Source organism: Choristoneura fumiferana, chromosome 21 (genome assembly GCF_025370935.1).
Source record: "Choristoneura fumiferana chromosome 21, NRCan_CFum_1, whole genome shotgun sequence".
NCBI lineage: Eukaryota > Metazoa > Arthropoda > Insecta > Lepidoptera > Tortricidae > Choristoneura > Choristoneura fumiferana.
Genome location: NC_133492.1, coordinates 330,005 through 350,719, shown reverse-complemented (window position 1 = coordinate 350,719; position 20,715 = coordinate 330,005). Strand labels below are relative to the sequence as shown.

The 20,715-nt window shown below is 40.3% G+C and overlaps 2 protein-coding genes across 2 annotated transcripts; one reads left to right on the top strand and one right to left on the bottom strand.

Moving 5' to 3' along the window:
• The first annotated feature begins 758 nt into the window (after positions 1–758).
• On the top strand, positions 759–9,457 carry LOC141440078 (myogenesis-regulating glycosidase-like). Its single transcript, XM_074104561.1, has 10 exons — positions 759–842; positions 3,351–3,470; positions 3,836–4,045; positions 4,329–4,989; positions 5,402–5,594; positions 5,861–5,970; positions 6,336–6,485; positions 6,761–6,866; positions 7,760–7,916; positions 8,415–9,457. The coding sequence occupies exons 1-10, from the start codon at positions 824–826 to the stop codon at positions 8,600–8,602; spliced, it is 1,914 nt and encodes a 637-aa protein (XP_073960662.1). The 5' UTR covers positions 759–823; the 3' UTR covers positions 8,603–9,457.
• LOC141440077 (myogenesis-regulating glycosidase-like) lies at positions 9,224–20,599 on the bottom strand. The gene is made up of 9 exons (XM_074104560.1): positions 20,475–20,599; positions 18,968–19,081; positions 17,302–17,511; positions 15,608–16,268; positions 14,278–14,470; positions 13,350–13,459; positions 12,525–12,798; positions 11,388–11,544; positions 9,224–10,119 (listed from the first exon to the last, which is right to left on the bottom strand). Exons 1-9 carry the CDS (start codon positions 20,497–20,499, stop codon positions 9,845–9,847), a joined length of 2,019 nt encoding a protein of 672 aa, XP_073960661.1. The 5' UTR covers positions 20,500–20,599; the 3' UTR covers positions 9,224–9,844.
• Between the last annotated feature and the right edge of the window lie 116 nt (positions 20,600–20,715).

The following is a 20,715-nucleotide window of genomic DNA, read 5'->3' as shown; positions in this document are numbered from 1 at the left end:
ATTTAATTAACACCTTTTATAACATCATTATTATCATTAAGATTTGATTTAGAACCATTCAGCCACCTGCTGCGATGTTCCCTTGAAGATACAGCCAACGTATAATTAAAACGGAATTACAAATGTCCAGCGGAGAATAGTTATCATGCGCGTGAGTGCTATTCCAAACGTTCGCCAGTTTTTGCGGGTATTGTTGTTGTAGCGCCGACTAAGTGGCGCTGACGTCGACTTAAGAGCCGTTTAGACAAGTTATAATCTATTTGCCAACATCTGACAAAGAAATATAAAGATCAGGGGTCCCGCTAATTATTTTCATCGATAAAAACAGTAATTTCAAAGAATTGACAAGATTTAATTTTTTTAACACCTGTAAATTGCTACAGGAATCGAAAGAGTTTAGCCTCCTGAACATGGGAAAATATTTATTATAATTTATTTCTCCATATTTAAAAAAATTAAAAAATATATCTGAATTGGGCAACACTACCACAGATTCGCGTTAAAATCTAAATTTTTATGGAAACACGAACATCGCAAACGTTCCGCTAGAGGCGCTATCGAGACGTATTTTGTAATCGAAACCTTACACTAAGGGCACAGAGTAGCGTGAAGAGGCAACATACGAAAAGTTACTTTCGTATTAGTAGTAAGGATTTAAACTAATGAAGACTGAATATATCAACTTCCTGCAGTGTGTAAGGTCCTTAATAGATCTGCAGCAATTAAATTGGTGTCATAATGATGCCGTTAATATAACGTTAATAGTGGTATAAAGCCCGCGACCCCGGCCCTGGCGGCAGTGTTGTGTGGAGCGCCCTTCAGGATGGCCGTCACGCTGTGTGGTAAGTTAGGTCATAACCACATTGGTTAAGTGCTAGGAGTATCTTTTATCTTTTTTACAAATACTGTGCCCTTAGCGTAAGTTTTCGGTTACAAAATACGTCTCGATCGCGTTCGCGTTAAAATCTCAATTTGTATGGAAACACGAACAGCGCCTCCAGCGGAACGTTTGCGATGTCCGTGTTTCCATACAAATTGAGATTTTACGCGAACGCGGTCGAGACGTATTTTGTAACCGAAAAATTACACTAAGGGTACTGAGATGCCAGAGTCATTTTTTATTTTATCTCTCATGATTGAATGAGCAGTTCTGAGTTGAGCATTACGATGTAAATTATAGGTAATTACATTTTTTAACATACCCATATAGGAATGATCAATCCAAAAATGGGTCAGTAGGGAGAAGTCAAAAACTGTAAGAGATATACCTACCGTGTGAGCCCTTTAACAACAGCAAATAATAATTAAAACATAGATACGTACTCGTCCAACTGAACGACATTAGTTGAGTGACTTTTAAAAGATTGGAGTCTTTAGATTTTCCCTTTCCGTTTTCCGTTTCGCGCGGTTGCAGTATTTGGGAATGAAGCTGAAAAATATTAGGTACTAAGTGCCTTTGATCAAATCTTATTCGAAAATAAAGCCCGAGCAAAGCAGGGGCAGCTAGTAGCTTATATTTCACTGTTTATTTTTTAAGTTACTAGCTTTTGCCCGGGACTTCGTCCGCGTAAAATTCGGTTATCGCGCGCTGTTCCCTCGGGAGCTGGGCATTTTCGGGGATAAAAAGTAGCCTATGTCAATCTTTGGCCCATAAACTATCTCTACGGTAAATTCACGTCAATTCGTCCCTCCGCGTTTCGACGTGAAAAACGGGCAAACATACAAACACACCATCCTCACCTTCTTGATGATTGGCAGTCTAGTACCGTGCGTTTTAAGCGAAACTTCTTTCCTCGCACGACGAAGATCTGGAATCAGCTTACAGCGGCAACATTACCGGAGCGTTACAACTTAGGGATCTTTAAAAAACGAGCCTATCAATTCCTTAAAGGGTCGGCAACGCACCTGTGATTCCCCTCGTGTTGCGGGTGTCCATGGGCGACGGTGATCGCTCTCCATCAGGTGACCCGTCTGCTCGTTTGCCCCCTGTTTTTATAAAAAAAAACACATTTATAATATTAGTCTGGTGTAAGTTAATTGTATTAGTTTTGTAGTAAAACAGTTCCAACGGAAGACCAGGCAGCGTCGACAGCAATACCGACATCAATCTGAGCTAGGACAATTTCGTGACAATTTGTCTCTGTTTCCGACTTTCTCATCCCCCTTATACATATTACGTATACGAAAGTTTGTACTTAAGTCTGTTTGTTTGTTTGTTTGCTACCTCTTCACGTCTGAACCCAAAAGCGCTGAACCGATTGAGATGACATTCGATATACAGATTGAGTCCCGGGGAAGGATATAGGATTAGTTTTTATTCCGGAAGATAGCATAGTTCCCACGTTTTAGCGATAAACCAATTCAAAGCGGACGGAGTCGCGGGCAATAGCTAGTAAAAAAAAAACTTAAATGTCATGAATAAAAATATTTTTATTTTATTCTTTTACTGAAGCGAAGCCGCGAATTTAACCTTGAATTTTTAACATTTCCAGAGGCCCCACGACGTATCGATTTCATTGATAGTAAACAGATTGTTTTTCATTCCATTATTTATCTACTCGGAATTCCTGTTCCATTGTATTCATAATTACACCAATCTCAGTTAATTACCAGCTGTATCTAATTTAAGTCTTTACAAAACACCAATTATTATAATACATGGTTGCAGCAGTATTGATTGGTTCTGCAGAAATCTTGGAACAAACAGTTCATGTCCGGGAGACCTTGAAAGAAGGTACTAGAAAGTAATATTTTTAGGGTTCCGTGGTTTTAAAATGTTATTGTTCCGGCATATCCGTCTGCATCTTAGTTTAGAGACTGCTAGTGCTAGAAACCTGTAATTTAGCACGGGTAGGTATGTGTAGATATAGTGCTGACTAAGTCTTAAAATGTTAAGCTTTAACCTCATCAGAATCAGACCCACGCCAAACTTCTTTTGAAATAGATTAGATTAATAAAAACACGTTGATCTTTCGTACTTATACCGCCATTTTTACAAACCCTAAACATTCAGCTGTCAAATAGTTTTTTTAGGGTTGCGAGCACTAAAATACAAAAATGGCGGCAAATTGAAATCTTGCGCCCTTTTTGGGACACCCGATACATAGAACTTATTCTTATTTTATGTCCAATAATAACAAATATTTAAATGATTTATTGAATCAGGCGTTAATTTGCGGAGAGGTCCATATATCCGCGCCCGAAAAGCCAAACTTGTAAGCCAAAAAGTAAGGTTTCGGTAACTACTTAATGAAATAAAACCACACACTGCCAAGTGGTGGACACCAAGGATTCTCAAATAACATACATATTACATATTTTTACGTTCTTTATACAAAATATTTTCCTAGTCCTGGCGGCACTAGCAGTATGCACGCTGGCTGTTGACATCACCGTGCTGAACACTCCTGACCTGCAGGCCAAGCTCGAAGACAACCCTTACGGAGGACTCAACCTGTTGCTGAAGAGAAGTAAGCTTTGGAATAGATGTGTCGAGTAGTATAGTACTTAATCATATTCATACTAATGAACAAGTTTAACCTTTCTTACGAATGGAATCACACCAAATGTAAAAAAACTGCTTTCTAGCCTCCTTTGTTTCAAATAATATTAATAACGAAGATTTTGATAAAAATACAAAAATATAGCCTAAAATTTTGGAGTGATCCCCGGATCAGGGTCCCAACAAGGCATATGCAAGGAATAGGTTATTCAGATCTACGACTATCTAAGTATTTAAGTATTCCTTTTTACAGAAACCCAAAGTCATGCAAACCAGATAATAACAGTTTGGGCTTCATTATTCTCATCCCAGCTTCCCATTTCCCACCCACAGAGGGTCTCTCCGAAGTCATCTCGGTCATTGGCCGCCGCACCGGTACTATCAAAGACGTCGTCCAAGACGGCGACGTAGTCATCCAGTTCGCGAACGACACGACCGTTCGCATTGCTGTGGAGGCTGTGGCCGGAGCCAGGACTGGACAGATCATCACCATCACCTGGGAAGCTCCTAAGGGGATACGGCTGGAGGACTGTATTAACTTAGGTAATGCTTTTGTTATTTATTCACCCGTTTTTATTATGTTCCACATGTTCCACTTATGGGTCTCATCGCCTCTTTATAGGCTCGTAATAAATATTGAGAAGTATCTCTTTTTTAGTTTTTCTTGCCCATATCACCTACGGTTATTTATTTGTTTAATATTTTAGTATCTGCTTGCTACCAGCTTACCTTAAATTTCCAGAATCAGTTTCATTTCTTATACGTTTTTTAAACAATAAAATACAGCAATACACACCTTATGATTTTTCGAACTATTCACTTTTAGGTTCACGTCACTGGTACGGTGGTCCTCAACAGAAGCGACAGTACTGGCCAATCGAGCGGCTCACTCTTGTCGACTACGCGTATGTCACAAAAGAGGCCGACAACTGCGGCGTCGCAGAACCCTACTGGCTCAACTCCGAAGGAATCTTCTACTACTTCGACAAAAAAGTCCCACTGTTTATCGACCAAAATGACCTTGAAAAGAACGCAGCATGTTTCATAGCGCAAGTTAAGCCCCCTTACTCCAGCAAGAGAGATAGAAACGAACTGATATATGCTGTTGGTATCTTCGATGATGTTAGAAAGGCACACGAATACGCCGTTGAAAAGTATCTAGGGAAACCGTCCGGGGTACCAGATGCCCTGATGATGAAGTACCCCATTTGGTCGACTTGGGCTAGATACAAGAATCATGTTAATCACGATGTGGTGCTTAAGTTTGCTGATGAAATCAACAGTAATGGCTTTCCTAATAGTCAGTTGGAGATTGATGATCTCTGGGAGGTCTGCTATGGATCTCAGACTGTTGATGTGGATAGGTTTCCTAATATGAAGAATACTGTGAACATGTTGAAAGGAAAGGGGTTTAGAGTGACTATTTGGACGCATCCATTCATCAATAAAGGATGTGAACCGTGGTACACAGAAGCGCTTAAAAAGGGGTAAGTCCCATTGCATAATCATCAATACACATACAATATAGATATTAAAAATGAAAACGTTTGTACGTCGATAGGTTTCAAAGTATAAATAAACCAAATATTTATTAATAATTGTCCGTAAATAGATGTTTGTGCTTCCAAGTTAGTAACAGAAAGGTAAAATGGGGTTAGCAGAATCAATTCGTTTCGTGTGTACAGCTATGTGGACACTAGCACAACAGATAATAAAAATAAAGGAAAAGACTGCAAGAACAGTCTTTATCCCGCAAATTCATGGTGGTACAGAACGTTCATTTCCGAGTAGGTACGAATATTAGCTGTTTTTTCTCTTGAGTTAGGTATGCTCTGACTCGAAGTTCATACTCATACTTAGAGCCTAACACACCTGCTTACGTCGTATATTCCTTTCCAGCTACCTAGTATCCTCAGAGTACGGCTCAGTGGAGACGAGTTGGTGGAACGACAACGGCACAACCACCGCCTATGTGGACTTCACCAAGCCCGAGGCTCGCAGCTGGTACGTCGGTCGACTCGAGAACATCCAGAAAGCTTACGGGTTCGACAGCTACAAGTTCGATGGAGGTGAATCAAGCTGGGCACCCCAGGTATTATAAGTGTAAATAACTAGCTACGCTGCTACAATAAGTAGGAAAGTACCGAGAGTTCAAATGTTACATTTTTGACCTAAAATGCTTGAACACAGTAAATATTTGATAAGGAAATGTTCCGTGTTTCTTTCACCCGTTTTGAAGTGTGTGCTTGTGTGACATGTACCTCTTTTATTATTTTTGTCTTTAAAGTCGTAAGGCTAGTCTTGAGTCCCAACTAAAACTCAATGGGAACATCTGAAGGATGCTGAGAATTTTTCTAGATCCCTGTCCTCAAGGGCGACATCCGTGACCAGCCAGGAGTGATTACTGCGGACTACCTGCGTGCTGCTGCGCAGTTTGGACCCATTACAGAAGTTAGATCTGGATACAGGTATTCCATTGTCCATAGCAATTTAACCTACGTCAGTCGTCCAATGCTATATTTATTTATGAAAAATGGTTTTCTAAATCCCGTAGTTTCTCAAATGAGAATGTCTTATTGTCGTGTTGCCTGTTCTACAATAGTCTATGAGGATCATAAATTATCATAATGATGATCACATTGATCACTGTGCTTGCAAATTGTTGCATTGACATACTATCAAGGGCATTAAATTCGTGGACTCGATTCGAAAACTCACTTTCAACATATATTGGAAGTAGTAGAATTTTTCTAATATGGAGCATTCCATTCCACGATGTCCATTTGAGAATCTTCCTAGCTGAAAATCTTAAGACTGTTTATTTTTTTTACAGAACACAAGACCTCCCTATCTTCGTGCGTATGATAGACAAGGACACCTACTGGACTTTCGAGAACGGACTCCCAACCTTGATCACGACGCTTCTGCAGATGAACATGAATGGATATCCCCTCGTGCTGCCTGATATGATTGGAGGGAATGGGTGGGTAATGTCCATGAGCATCGAACTATTTCCAGACTTTTGTAGAAGAAAATAAACAAGAAAGGTCAAAGTAGTTTAAAGAACCTACCTTATGATTTTTTATCCGCGGTTCTGCGACAGATTTGACCTTTAATTCCTTCATAACACGAGTAAAGATGTAAATTATGCATCATAACTAGTTGATCTTTATCTTAATATTCTTAGTTATATCGTAGTTGACAAACAAGTACCTACACATAATAATATATACACATATTTTTTCATACATTTCTCAGCTACAATGAGGAGCCAACTAAGGAGCTGTTCATCCGATGGCTGCAGGCGAACACTTTTATGCCCAGCATGCAGTTCTCCTACGTGCCATGGGATTTCGATAACGAAGTTGGTTCTCAAGTTTTTGAAAATAACCAGTTAACATTTAGACATTTAGAAAAGTTTGACTGCTTTTTTGTAGAACTCATTTAGCACGTGCAAAACGTTGAGGACATCTACATTGACGATGTTATCGCTTAATTCTGACGGTTCTGACAGAATATCAGCGCTGCAGGCGTTTAACGCCTCAGCATAATGCTGAGTCAGCGGCCGTTTCACTTTTGCGAGGACACACAAAATCATATATTTTAATTTTTGTATTTCTTTTTTTTTTTTTTTTGTTTTATTTGTGTTTGCTGTTGTTGTTTTTTAGTTTGGTTGTATTTGTGTGTCTTTGTGAATGTGAATAAATGTCTTCTATTTCTATTTCTATTTCTATTTCTAATTCTTTTGGTTTAAGTAATTTTTATTCGTTATGTTGGCCTTCAATCATAAACATTTCCAGATCAATGGTTATAGTAGTTGCTTTGATGACATGTTAAGTGCCAATAGCGGCATTTTTCAAATTTTGCCTATTGCAAGTTATAAATACAACGACGAACCTTACTAAGGTCTGCATTTTGCATCAACTTGCCACTGACTATTGGTATAATAGAAAGACTGCATGTACCTATGTAGGATTTTCGACATAGCCAAGCAAATTAGCTCGTTGAAGTGGGCAGACCACATAGCACGGAGAACAGATGACCGTTGGGGCCGAAAAGCTCTCAAATGGAGACCGCAGATCGGCAAGCGCAACGTAGGACCTCCACCAACGAGATGGACAGCGGACCTAGTTAAAGCCGCAGATTCACGGCTGATGCATGCCGCTTCCGCCCGAAACAAATGGAGGTCGTTGGGGGAGGCCTATGTGGACGTCCGGCGGATGTCGACGATGATGTAATTATTAATGATCTTTGCAGACGATCGAATTAAGCAAGAAGTTCGTGCAGCTGCATGCGAAGTACTCTGACCAGATAATGACGGCCTGTCAGCGGTCAGTAAGGGATGGTTCGCCTGTCAATCCACCGGTCTGGTGGATAGCGCCCAACGATACCGCAGCACATGACATTTGGGACGGTAAGTCATAGAACATTGGACGAGTGACGATGATGTTTAAATATTTCTTTGCATTGCGATGATTGATTCACGGTGATTTTGAACCCGCGATCAGGAGCTGAAAAATATTAATCCCCAGCCAAAATGGAATTTAATAGACGAGGTCTCAAGAAATTAAATCTCTGTTTAACTTAAAAAAAAACACGTTATTAACCTAGAAAAATTGGTTGCTGATCACCGAATCAAAAGTATCGTGTACAATACATTAATAGAACAACATATTTAGGATTTAATTTCCACCATGGGAATAATAACAGCCATGGGTGGGATTGCATAAAACTTATTAGCCTTGATTGGGATCAGGAATTGAATTTCTAAATATCGTACCAGTATACATTTACACCTTTACACCTGTGTAACACCTCATATTATTACCTTTACCCTCGTGTGGCCCAATAAAATATTTGTATGATGGACCTCAGGAGGTTAAGTATACATTTTAAACTTATTTTTCTGCAGAATATCTTCTCGGCGAAACTATCCTAGTAGCTCCTGTGGTGGAGCGAGGATCTCGAGAGAGGGACATCTATCTCCCAGCAGGAGGGTGGCTGGAGCAAGGCGACCCCTCCCGCCGGTTGGAGGGGGGTGACTGGATACGGAATTATCCCGCGCCGCTAGATACCCTACCGTTCTTTGTTAGAGTGTAAAATTTCTTGTAAGACCGAACTTCACCCGTCTATTTACCAAATGGAAACTGAGGCCTTGACTATTAACACACTTGTAGTCACAATTGTTTTTACCACTACTTTCTGTCACACGTCACACGGTATAAAATGAGGGTAGAAAGAGGTAGTGGATGCGATCGCGAATGTTAGCGCGAACAATACTGCCTTTGTTTTGTAACTAAGAGTCGGACGGATAACATTATTGTTTGCAATAATATGGACATGGCTCCAAAATAATTAAATGTTTAATTAATTAATTAATTTCTAGAAAATTTACACTTGAATTTCTGGCAAAATGTTAATAAAAGCAGCAGTTGTCGTCAGTAGAATAGGAATAGACTAGTTACCCTAGCAAATATAGTAAGAATATAGTTTTTTTTTTAATAAATACAGTAAATACGTTACATTATAGGAAGTCTGTGTTATTAGAAATCAAAATTAAGTCTCCAATAAGAAATTAATTAATTGATTCGCCATTAATTTTGGAGTCTTGTCTAAATTATTACAAACAGTGACGTTAATCCATCCGATTCCAGTTTCAATTATCAAAGATATTGCAAATAACTGTATCAAAAGATACGTATGCATTAGGCGGCACATGGCGTATTTTTCAGGCGCGTTTTGTAATCGTGCGTATACGGCGCCGAAAATTTACAAAAAAATACAAAAAAGTGATAAACAGCGTGTCGACTACGCCTAAAAATACGTCGCGTGAACATAAGGCTTTACAATAGATTTTCTATTGCACTATAATTTCGCTATCTTTAGGATAAACCGGGCCCAGAAAGTGATTGTAAATAAGGCGGATTCGTTTTTGTTGTAATTAAGCAGAAAACGCTTTGTATTATAATGTATAATATATTAAATTATAACTATAAAAAACATGTTTATTATTTTTTATAAAAAAAAAAAATGCTTCATAATATTTATATCCACTGTAATGTCATTTTACATCAGACGCTTAATGAATACTATTATCAATTATGTAAGGTTTCAAAATAAATGTCATAAAATCAATAAAAACAACATAGGTAATACAGAACTTCTTAACTTAAATCAATAAATACAAATTGGCCGCACACCAAAATGAATAATCCTTCGTTTTGCGTTAAATGACTTCCGAGTCGTGAAGTAGTTTTGTATTTCAAATAAGGATCCTGTGTGTGTATATCCAATTATAATTAAATAATTTCTGAGTGCGGCAGGTAATTGATTAACGGGTCGTTAATCATTAAAAACTAGCATAACAACCGCTACAGCTACCAGGATGTCAGCAACATGAGGCGTGCTCGCGGCGTCAGGCTCGTTGGTTCCCTTCCGAACGAAGTACGGCAACTCATCTAAGGGTGCTGGATAGTCTAAAAGCCAAATTGGTCCTGTATAGGCTTCCGTTGAAAGCCCTTTGGCTAGCCATTCGCCTTCTGGCAGATAAATGTCACGGGTAGTCGCATTTTCTACTAAAACTGGTGCCACTATTATGTCCTCGCCAAGGAGGTACTCTGGAAACAAATGTAAAATGTATTAAGACAATTTGGAGATTTTATGCCATGGGGTGGAAAACGAGCAAGGAACCACCATGGCGTATTAACATCAGCATCAATGAATTGAGTACCTCCAACAATGGATGATAACGGAAGCGTTGCCGGCCTAGAGGGCTAAAATAGTAGGTAAGTATATATGGGGTTACTCTCGAATTTCCCTTTTCGCCAAAGGACCATTTCAGCTAGATGACATAACAGTAAAATACACAGTCAGCAAAGAGTCAATTCAGCTGAATGACATGAAAGTAGAATACTCAGTCAACAAACTGTCAATTTAGCAGGACGTCACAGAATTGAAATGAGCAAGTAGCCAAACGTTTGGAAATATTAAATAGTCCGTGTGATTAGAGAATACCTAATTAACCGAAAGTCTAATTAGTTGATTGACATGAACACAGAAGGAGTTATTAGCCATACGTCTGGAAATTAAAATAGTCTTTATAATTAGAATACTTAATTCCTCGAAAGCAAAATTAGTTGACTGTCATGACCACAGAACGAGTTAGTAGCAAAACGTCTGGAAATGCAATGAATCACACTACTGGTATACCTACCAGTCCTATGTCTCCTATGATAATATGTAAGAGCTACTATGTTGAAGTGGCCAGGATTTAAACAATAGATAATAATCGACTGTGTGGAAAGGAGTTTGAATCATTAAGAATCATATCAACACTTGCCATTTTAAGATCCAGACGTTTTGCTAACGGGCTATTTGGCGTTCATGTTTATATACTATTTAAGACATTTTGAGATACAAACGTTTCGTTACCGGGCCATTTAGCGTTTATGTCTATTAAGTAATAAAGACATTCTAAGATAATGATGTTTCGCTACTAGAATATTTTAAATTGTAACATTCTAAGATCCAGACGTTTTGCTAAAGATACATTTAGCGTTCATGTCTATATAGCAACAAAGACATTACACAATCCAGACGTTTGAGCTATATTGTCATTTGGCGAAAAGGGAAAATCGAGAGTAACCCGGCTATATGTCTATAAACTGTTTACAAACGCTGAGGTATATCCTGTGTGCCCTGTGTGTTTATTAGTTACTATATAAAAACTAGTTTACAATGTATTATTTATTATCCTTACTCATGAGGGAGTCCTACTCGTATGTCCAACAGTGGACGTCCTGCGGCTGATATGATGGTGATGATGAGCCAGTGAGTATGTAAAGTGTAAAAAGGTATATATTGTATACTAGGTGGAGCTACTCACGGTCCCAAATAGTCAGCGCTACAGTGTCAGTAGGGGCAATCCACCACAGCGGGCCATTGACAGGCCGACCGTCCACTGTCGACGCGTTCATAGCTGCGTATATCACATCCGCATACTCAGCATGCAACTGAGTGTACTTGAGACTGATTTCAGCTGTCTGGGAATAAAAATTGGGATTAATTAAAAAATCAAAAAACCCGACTGCCTTAAAAACTAAAAGGAAGAAAATAAGTGTTGTGGTCTAGAACTCTGTCAAGAAGCTCATTAAAGGTTGAACAGTCGGGACCCATTACCAAGATGAAGACTGTTGAACCTTAAATGAGCTTCTTTTTTTTATTTTATACTTTTTTGATATTTCTGTGAAAACAGTAGATAAAAAGTATTATAACCCGTATATATTTAGAATGGACTGATTATTAGCTTTCATTTGAATCCCATATTGTTACAATACAAAATATTTTTTTTATTCCTTCGCCATATTTTTTTTTGTAATATTATACACCCTATGTCACTCCGACAGTTATGACGAATCCAATGATACCTCATATGTTACAATCCGTCCAGCCGTTTAGGCTGCAGCGAGGACCAAAGAAATGGACAATGGACATACATACCCACATACATACATACATACATACGCTCGAAAAACATAACCCTCCTTCGGGCAGTCGGGTAATAAAAATGCAGTCTAGCTAGCTACTATTAAATCATCCAGAGGTTAATGGGACAAATAGTGTCGAATAAAATTATGAAGGAGTAATGTTACTCGTATAGGTAAAAATCAGGCACTGGGAGTTTTGAGAAGATATGATTTGATATCACTATAGTGCAGTACAAACATAAACAATGAAGAAAATTACACAATATTAGCTTAAATTTGAAATAGACAAAAAGATCCTACAACCTACTTCATATTTAACTCTCAAATTTTTTAGACTTTTTGCTTAAATGTATAAGTTCTAATTTTTGCATGCTGGGCCTTAGGAGGATAAAAACGAATGTAAATATATCTTATACTTAATGTAAATATATCATCTTCTTTGGTCCCATAATGGGCACCATTTGGTGTAACTATAATTTGTCTTCTTTGGCCCCATAATGGGCGCCACTTGGTGTAACTATTTTCTATCTTCTTACCTCGTTGTCGAAACGCCACGGCAAGAAAGAAAACTGCATGGCTGGCAAGAACGTATTTGCCTGCACCCATCGAATGAACAGCTCCTTTGTAGGCGGAGCAGAATTCGCGTTGTTTAGATTTTTCCCGTTCCCACCGATCATGTCAGGCAAGACCAAGGTGTAACCGTTCAAGTTCATTTGGAAGGTTGTTGTGATGATGGTGGAGAGCCCGTTGGTGAGACCCCAGGCGGAGTCACGGTCCACCATGCGGACGAAAATTGGGAGGTCTTGAGTTCTGAAGAAGAAATAAAGAAAAAACAAATAGATGCAGAATAAAGTCCATTTAGACAGAAAAAAAGGACACTCATCACCACCTCCCTTAGGTTATATAACCGAAACATTCTGTAATGGAAAAGAAAGTTAAACTGTAAAACGATCTCCGTTGAAAAGGTAATTTTTCTTCTAAATTCTAAACGACCTCAAGTCACGTACCTACTTAATATTTTTACAAGGTTTTATGTAAATCTTGCTACTTAGTTCATTTTGACCCACTTCCATTATGTAAGTTGGACGACATTGCAAGTACAGTCAATAAAAAACCAATAAGTAAAAAAGCTTGTGTTAAAAATTAAATAAATAAAAAATAATAACAAAATAAATAAATTAATTAAATAATAAAATAAATAAATTTTGCATGCTGCAGGCGGAACATGCATTCAAGTAATTTGCACTATTAACATTAAAATTTGTACCAACTGTGTATGTTTTAGCAAAATAAATAAATGAAATGAATGAATTACATTTTTAACAGGAACTTATTTAAGATATCCATAATACTGAACATACCTGAACCCTGTGCGTACTTCAATCATGTTACCGAATCGCGCGCAGGTCCGTACGTATGCCTGCGTGATGTGGTGAGGATGTAAGTCTGCGTCACCTGTCTGCACTGGGATCTGTGAGGGGAAAATGTCATTGTATTAAATAAGACAATATTATGATACAGATAGCTGTATATGGCATGGCACAGTAATGTAGTTTTGCAGGTGGTAGGACCTTGTGCAAGGTCCGCCCGGATTGCTACCACCATCTTGCTCGCTAATCCTGCCGTGAAGCAGCAGTGCTTGCACTGTTGTGTTTCGGCGTGGAGAGTAAGACAGCCGGTGAAATTACTGGCACTTGAGGTATCCCATCTTAGGCCTCTAGGTTGGCAACGCATCTGTAATCCCTCTGGTGTTGCGAGTGTATATGGGCAGTGGTGATCTCTTACCATCAGGAGACCCACTTGCTCGTTTGCCATCCAGCAGTTATTTGACAACTCCTGCTCAGCGCCCGATCGAATATATCCGATCCAATGTGATTGATTCATCACAAATCCGGGCCGCTTGATGCAACAGGTAGGCCGGAGCAAAGACTACAATTAGGATTCGAAGTTAGTATAGGTACTTAACTTCTCGGAGTCGATAACATTTAAAAGTAGCCGCTAAGGGATTTGGATCTGACTCTTTTGAATCTTCAAATTTGGATGGATTTACCCATCTCCAGTCTACTTTGAGAGCGGCTAATGTCCTTTGGTGGACGTCTTTCAGTTGACGATGATGATGATGAAGTTACATAATCAAGCAGTAAGATGCGCCGTACAGTCACCAGCACCAATATCTGTCACAACAAGCGTGCATAAAAATCTGATACGACTCTATCTCTAGGGCCGGAAGGACGTGTCAGATAATTTTGCACGCTCCGCTGTGGCAGATATTAATGCTGGTGACTGTACCTGTGGTGAGAAGCTGCTCTCGCCAGCATCAAACTTGAGGCTGTCAATGTCATAAGTATCGACGATTTTCTTAACGCGCTGGTACCACCACTCGGCTGCAGCGGGGTTGGTGAAGTCCACATAGCTCGCAACCGTGCCGTTGTCGTTCCACCACGAGGTGTCAGGGCTGCCGTCTTCGTTGAGGACCAGATAGCTGAAGAAAAACAGGGACGCTGTGATCATCCTAGCCTATACGTCCCACTACTGGGCACAGGCCTGTCAGAATGAGAGGCAGGCGCAGTGCGAATTGGGAACTTCATACACTCCATTGAATTGCTTCAAAGGTTGGTGCATGTTTTCCTAAGCCGTAAGATCTCGTGGTAAATTTCAAACGTAATTTCGCACTTGAATTTCAAAAAACTCAGAGGTGCGCGTTGGGGTTTGAACCCACGATCCGCTGCAGAAGAGGCAATAGGTCAAACGACTACCTAGGCCACCTCGGCTCGGTTTTGTAAATATATTGCATTCCAGTTACTTTCGATTTTGACGTACGAGCTTTTTAGGGTTCCGGAGCCAAAATGGCAAAAACGGAACCCTTATAGTTTCGCCATGTCTGTCTGTCTGTCTGTCCGTCCGCGGCTTTGCTCAGGGACTTTCAATGCTAGAAAGCTGTAATTTTGCACGAATATATATGTAAACTATGCAGACAAAATGGTACAATAAAAAATAAAAAAAAAATTTTTTTAGAGTACCTCCCATAGACGTAAAGTGGGGGGTGATTTTTGTTTTCTTATCCAACCTTGTAGTGTGAGGTATCGTTAGTTAGGTCTTTAAAAACCATTAGGGGGTTGCTGTGACGATTTTTCGATTCAGTGATCTGTTTGCAAAATATTCAACTTTTACAGTGCAAATTTTCGTTAAAATCGGGCGTCCCCCCCCCCTCTAAAATCTAACCTGGCTGGTAGAAAAATTTGAAAAAATTCAGGACAGTAGTAAGTATATCAAACTTACAAGGAAAACTATAACGGTTAAGTTTTCTTGAGAATTATTAGTAGTTTAAGAGTAAATAGCAGCCTAAGGTATAAAATATACATAAACTTGGAATATTCCGTACAAAATACGAAATCCTTAGAAAAATATTACTTAATTTTTTCGAAATGGCTACGGAACCCTATTTCGGGCGTGTCCGACACGCTCATGGCCGGTTTTTTTAAAAAGTATCATGTAAGGTCGATCGAGAAATGGTCATTGTTATCTTTATACCACTGGAAACAGAGGTCACAACATTGTTTCATCTATTGATCGTTAGTTTGTCGCACACTAGGACTTTTCAGCGTGACATTGTACTCACCTGTTGTTTAGAGCTTCGGAATACCACGGTTCACAGTTCTGATTAATGAAAGGATGCATCCAGATCGTTGCTCGGTAGCCCAGCGCCTTAATATCCTGCACCAGCTTCGTGAAGTTAGAAAACTTATCCTCATTCACCTTCAAAGATCCATAGCAGACTTCCCACATATCATCTATTTCCAATTGCGAATTTGCAAAGCCGTACGCTTTGATTTCACTGGCATACTCTATTAGATTAGTTTCGTTTATATCTCTGAAAAATTGTGCCCAAGTGGACCAGATAGGATACTTAACCATGGTGTAGTCTGGAACACCAGAAGGCTTTCCTAAATAGTTAGCTAGGGCGTGTAGATGGGCTGCTTTTACATCAGACAGAACCCAGAAGTCATATGATAGTTCTGTATGGTTCCTTCTAGTGGAATAAGGAGCTGCGATTTCAGCTTTAAAGCAAATCTGGTTGCTAGAGACGTTGCCATAGTCCACGAAGAGGGGAACTTGAGGGTTGACGTAGATGTATTCGCCGGCGGAGTTGAGCCAGTAGCGCTCGATTACTGCGCCGTTGTCGCTCTCTTTGGTTACATAGCCCATGTCCAATACTGTGGCGTTCTCGATGGGGAATATTTGGCTCATCTGCATAGGTCCGCCGTACCAATGTTTGGAACCTAAAAAGGGGATTTTGTGTTAATTATTTATAGAAATAAAATTATAATACAATAGTAGATTAGCAAACAAGGATTGTTAGTGATCAATTACACCTAAGATATTTAGGCGCACGAGCGAGCAAAGCGAGCAAGGGTGCTTATAGTTCGCGGGTGTAATTGATCATTTACACTCGAGTTGAACACTACTTTACATCACAAATGCGAAGAAATAGAGAATAACCGTTATAAATGTATACCTACGCAATTTGTAACAGAGCGGCATAAAATTTATCGCGCCAAACCGTCTTTTTTTTTTAATGGCCTCTTTGGCTTTGGCACATTCAGCCAGCACTGGCCAGCAGCATTATGCCAGCATGAAGGTTTGGAGGTAAGTATTACCCATTACAATCTTCTTGCTTACCAGTTCGTGAATACAAAAGAGCACTTAAAGGAGTACTTTCAGAGCTTAAGTGATGAAAAATCATTTTAAATAAATCAAACAACTCCCTACTCGTACATAAGGCAAACACGTCGTCAAGAGACGTCACTGGCATCCACCCAAAAACACAGGCCGCATTTACCCATATGGCAATGGTAATCCCGAGCTTTTGAGCGAGATAAACGCCAACTCTAGAGTCCGTTGAAAACGACCCCAATAGAATTTCAATACAATCGCTAATACTATTAACTTGTAATTTTTTATGCAATTAGGCCCTGCAGGGCTACTACGAAACTCGAAACTCGAAGTTCGTATCGTACCGTCCCTCTCGCTCTCGTATTAAATAGTATAAGTGTCAGAGGGACGAGTTTCGTAGTAACCCTGCTGGTGGCGTAGTGAACGGTTGTGTTGGTCTGAATTTCAAGCTCTGGTTGAGTTCGAAATCCAGTAGTGTAGTGCGGTGATGGTTGGGTTTGTGTGATGTGTGTTACAAGTTGGAGGTGGAGAATCTGCATGAAATAAGTACCTTTGTTGACGACGTACTACTGCTAGTCGTAGCTATCGCATGGTTCATTGATCTCCGCAAAGTAACACCTGATTTAATAAAGTACTTACCAAAATCATAGCAGTCCTGAAAAGTGGAGTTAGTTTCACCGTCCCAGGATATCCTGAGTCCTCTGGCACCAGCCGCCTCATCAACCAGGGTCTGTACGCTCAGCTCAATACTCTCTATGTACAGTTTCACACCCCCTTCTATATCTTCAGATGACGTCACCGTTGTTATCAGGGAGCGACCGATAGTAGACGCGATCAGTTCACTGTTGCCTGTGGAAGAGAATGATAAGCTGCATGATTAGTGGGAGAGTGGGAGTAGAAATGTTGCCAGTGTTATAAGTGTTACCCCCGTTTCACCATCCATTGATTAAATTTAACTGACGGGTTGTGATGCCGTCTCTGTTTGTTTTGTTCGAATAATGTGCAGGTGGTAGGACCTTGTGCAAGGTCCGCCCGGATTGCTACCACCATCTTGCTCGCTAATCCTGCCGTGAAGCAGCAGTGCTTGCACTGTTCTGTTTCGGCGTGGAGAGTAAGACAGCCGGTGAAGTTACTGGCACTTGAGGTATCCCATCTTAGACCTCTAGGTTGACTTTCTTGGGAATGATAGTGGAGTGGTTTCCCTTTGCCTTCTGCACCAGACATTTTAGGAGCTATTTCAATCCCATGGCCGCAACAGCCTCCTCCAGCCGGCGGACCACCAGGTATATGGTACCGCCATTGCTCGGTCACCAGAGCAACAGCCCCTAAGTCTTATAAATAGGTAAGAGTTGCTCAGCGAGCTATCGAGAGGAGAGGGCTATGCTCGAGATTTTTCTACGGGATCGAATCGAGTCAGAAACGAGGAACTACATAGGATAACGAGGGTCACCGACATAACTTAGGGAATTAGCTCGTTGAGTGGCAGGCCATATAGCACGAAGAACAGGTGGTCGTTGGGGCCGAAGTTCTACAATGGAGACCGCGGATCGGCAAGCGCAGTGTAAGGCGTCCACCAACGAGACGGACGGACGACCTGGATAAAACCGTAGGTTCACGGTTCTTCCAACCGAAGCAACTGGAGGTCTATCGGGAGGTCTTCAGTTAGTCTTTAACTGTTATTTAATCTAGTTTTTTGTTTGTATAACTGATTTTAAAGAGCATTGGTTTTTTACTGTAATACTGTAAACTTGTAATGATAAATGAAAAAAATGCTATAATTATACTTGTTAAAAGATATAAGATTTAAACAACAACACACAACACAAAAACACAACAATTTAAATTTAATACCTGGGCGACTGAGCTTTGCTCGGGCTAAAAATCGATAACAAGCGTCTTCCCAGAGAGGCCAAGCTAAATCGATTTGTCATCCCCGAAAACCCCCACATACCAAATTTCATCGAAATCGTTGTTGCCGTTTCCGAGATCCCGAGAAGAATTTGCTCGTTTAACCCTTTGACTGCCACGGTCGGTAAAACACGACAGCTGCAAAAAGTGCCATAGTGGCCATGTCGGCATTTCGTGGCGCAAATGGAGCGGTTTTCAGAAAAAAAAATTGTCGGCTGTGGCGGTTAAAAGGTTAATGGTATTAGAAAGAGAAACAATTTAGAATGTAAGGATATTGCAGTACCCTGACAGGGTATCATGTACCTACTGTACTGGCATGTTTACTATCTACAGTAATTGTACTAATGAACATGATCGCAATAAATGATTATGAATACGATTCATGATGTGTGCTTACCCTGTAGAAGCTGTATCTGGATCCCGCCGCCGTCGAGCGTCTGCAGCGTCAGCGTCATGTTCTGGTGCTGCACCGTCGCGTTGAATGCGCACGCGCACGCACACAACGCGCTCACTGCCGCGGGAAAAGAACTCGTCTTACTAAGGTTTGACTTATTTGCCTCTCAAGCCTTCCTACTCATTAAATCGTAACTTTAAATAATAAGTAATCAAGTATGTAAATTTGGCAGTTTTTTTGAAATGTATTTAACTGCCAATTTTTTTCTAAGATACAGGCTACTTATGTACCTATCCTAGTTTACGCATTCTATTCTAGTTAATGATTAGATAGTCTTGGTGTAGAAGGCGGTTTTTTTTTTTTTTTATTCAACTGGATGGCAAACGAGCAAGTGGGTCTCCTGATGATAAAAGATCACCACCACCCATAGACACCTGCAACACCGGGGGATTGCAGATGCGTTGCCAACCTCCCTCAAGTGCCAGTAATTTCACCGGCTGTCTTACTCTCCACGCCGAAACACAACAGTGCAAGCACTGCTGTTTCACGGCAGGATTAGCGAGCAAGATGGTGGTAGCAATCCGGGCGGACCTTGCACAAGGTCCTACCACCTGCAAACCACCTGGTTATTAAAGTTGAGCCAATAGTATAGTATGTATCTACTTACCTAGATATAATACGTAACCTAGATTAAATAAAATGCCTATTAATAATTATAATTATGTAGGTACCTACTTCAATTGTTTAAATAAATGAATTGAATTGAAGTAGATGATCGTGGGTTCGAGCCCGCGGACTCACACCTCTGAGTATTTCGGACTTTATGTGCGAAATTACATTCGACATTTACCACGGGCTTCGCGGTAAAGGAAAATATCGTGAGGAAGCCTGGACACACTGGCGAAGCAATTCAATGGTGTGTGTGAAGTTTCCAATCCGCACTGGGCCCGCGTGGGAACTACGCTCCAAGCCCTCTTATTCTGAGAGGAGGCCTGTGCCCAGCAGTGAGTCGTATATACGAGTAGGAGATAAATGGTAGATGGTAGGAACATGTTTTGTACAAAATTGGTTTAATATTACCAAAGCTCTCGAGAGACATCCTAACTATCTTTATAAGTAAAGCAGGGTTTCCACCAGAGATGTGCGAGGATGTGTTGGAGGAATGTGTTTGTCACGAACCAATAGAAACGCTCATTAGCCTAGCCTCGCTCCGCTCAGCTGTTTCCACTAGAGATGTGCTGTGCGAGGATAGGTAAATGAAGCGTTTCACATCCTCGCACATTATTGGTGGAAACGCTGCTTTAGTTAAGATTATTCTATGGCGTAGGTAGGTGTAAAATTTAGTGATTATTATTATCATGGACAGGGATATTTGGAAATAATTCCGATCGGCAATGGCGATCCCTTATACCTACTTCAAAAAGCGAGCCTTGTGACGTAATTAATTAAAGAAAATTGTAAATTCTTGTCGCTGAAAAATATGAACTATTTTTATTGAGACTTAACTTACCCAGTAATAACCTTAGGGCCGCCATCGCCTTCCGATCCTGGGTGCCAACTGGCTGCACCAGCTCGTGTTATCACTCCAGTGCACTCCACGATAACGGCGATTGCACTTAGCAGGGATTGTACCTTTGCTGATTACGTGCCCATGCAGAAGTACTTACGAGTTGAAGGATTGTACTCGTACAAGGCTTCATTAAATAGAAAAAATCATGGGACAATGAGGGCTATCGTTTTTTGTCTCACTA

Coding starts and splice junctions, on each gene's coding strand:
- LOC141440078 (XM_074104561.1), top strand. Junction 4,046..4,328: donor GGAGGACTGTATTAACTTAG/GTAATGCTTTTG, acceptor ATTCACTTTTAG/GTTCACGTCACTGGTACGGT. Junction 6,867..7,759: donor CATGGGATTTCGATAACGAA/GTTGGTTCTCAA, acceptor TGATCTTTGCAG/ACGATCGAATTAAGCAAGAA.
- LOC141440077 (XM_074104560.1), bottom strand. CDS start 20,499: ATGGCGGCCCTAAGGTTATTACTGG. Junction 16,269..17,301: donor TCAGGACTGCTATGATTTTG/GTAAGTACTTTA, acceptor TCCCCTTTTTAG/GTTCCAAACATTGGTACGGC. Junction 14,471..15,607: donor TCCGAAGCTCTAAACAACAG/GTGAGTACAATG, acceptor GTTTTTCTTCAG/CTATCTGGTCCTCAACGAAG.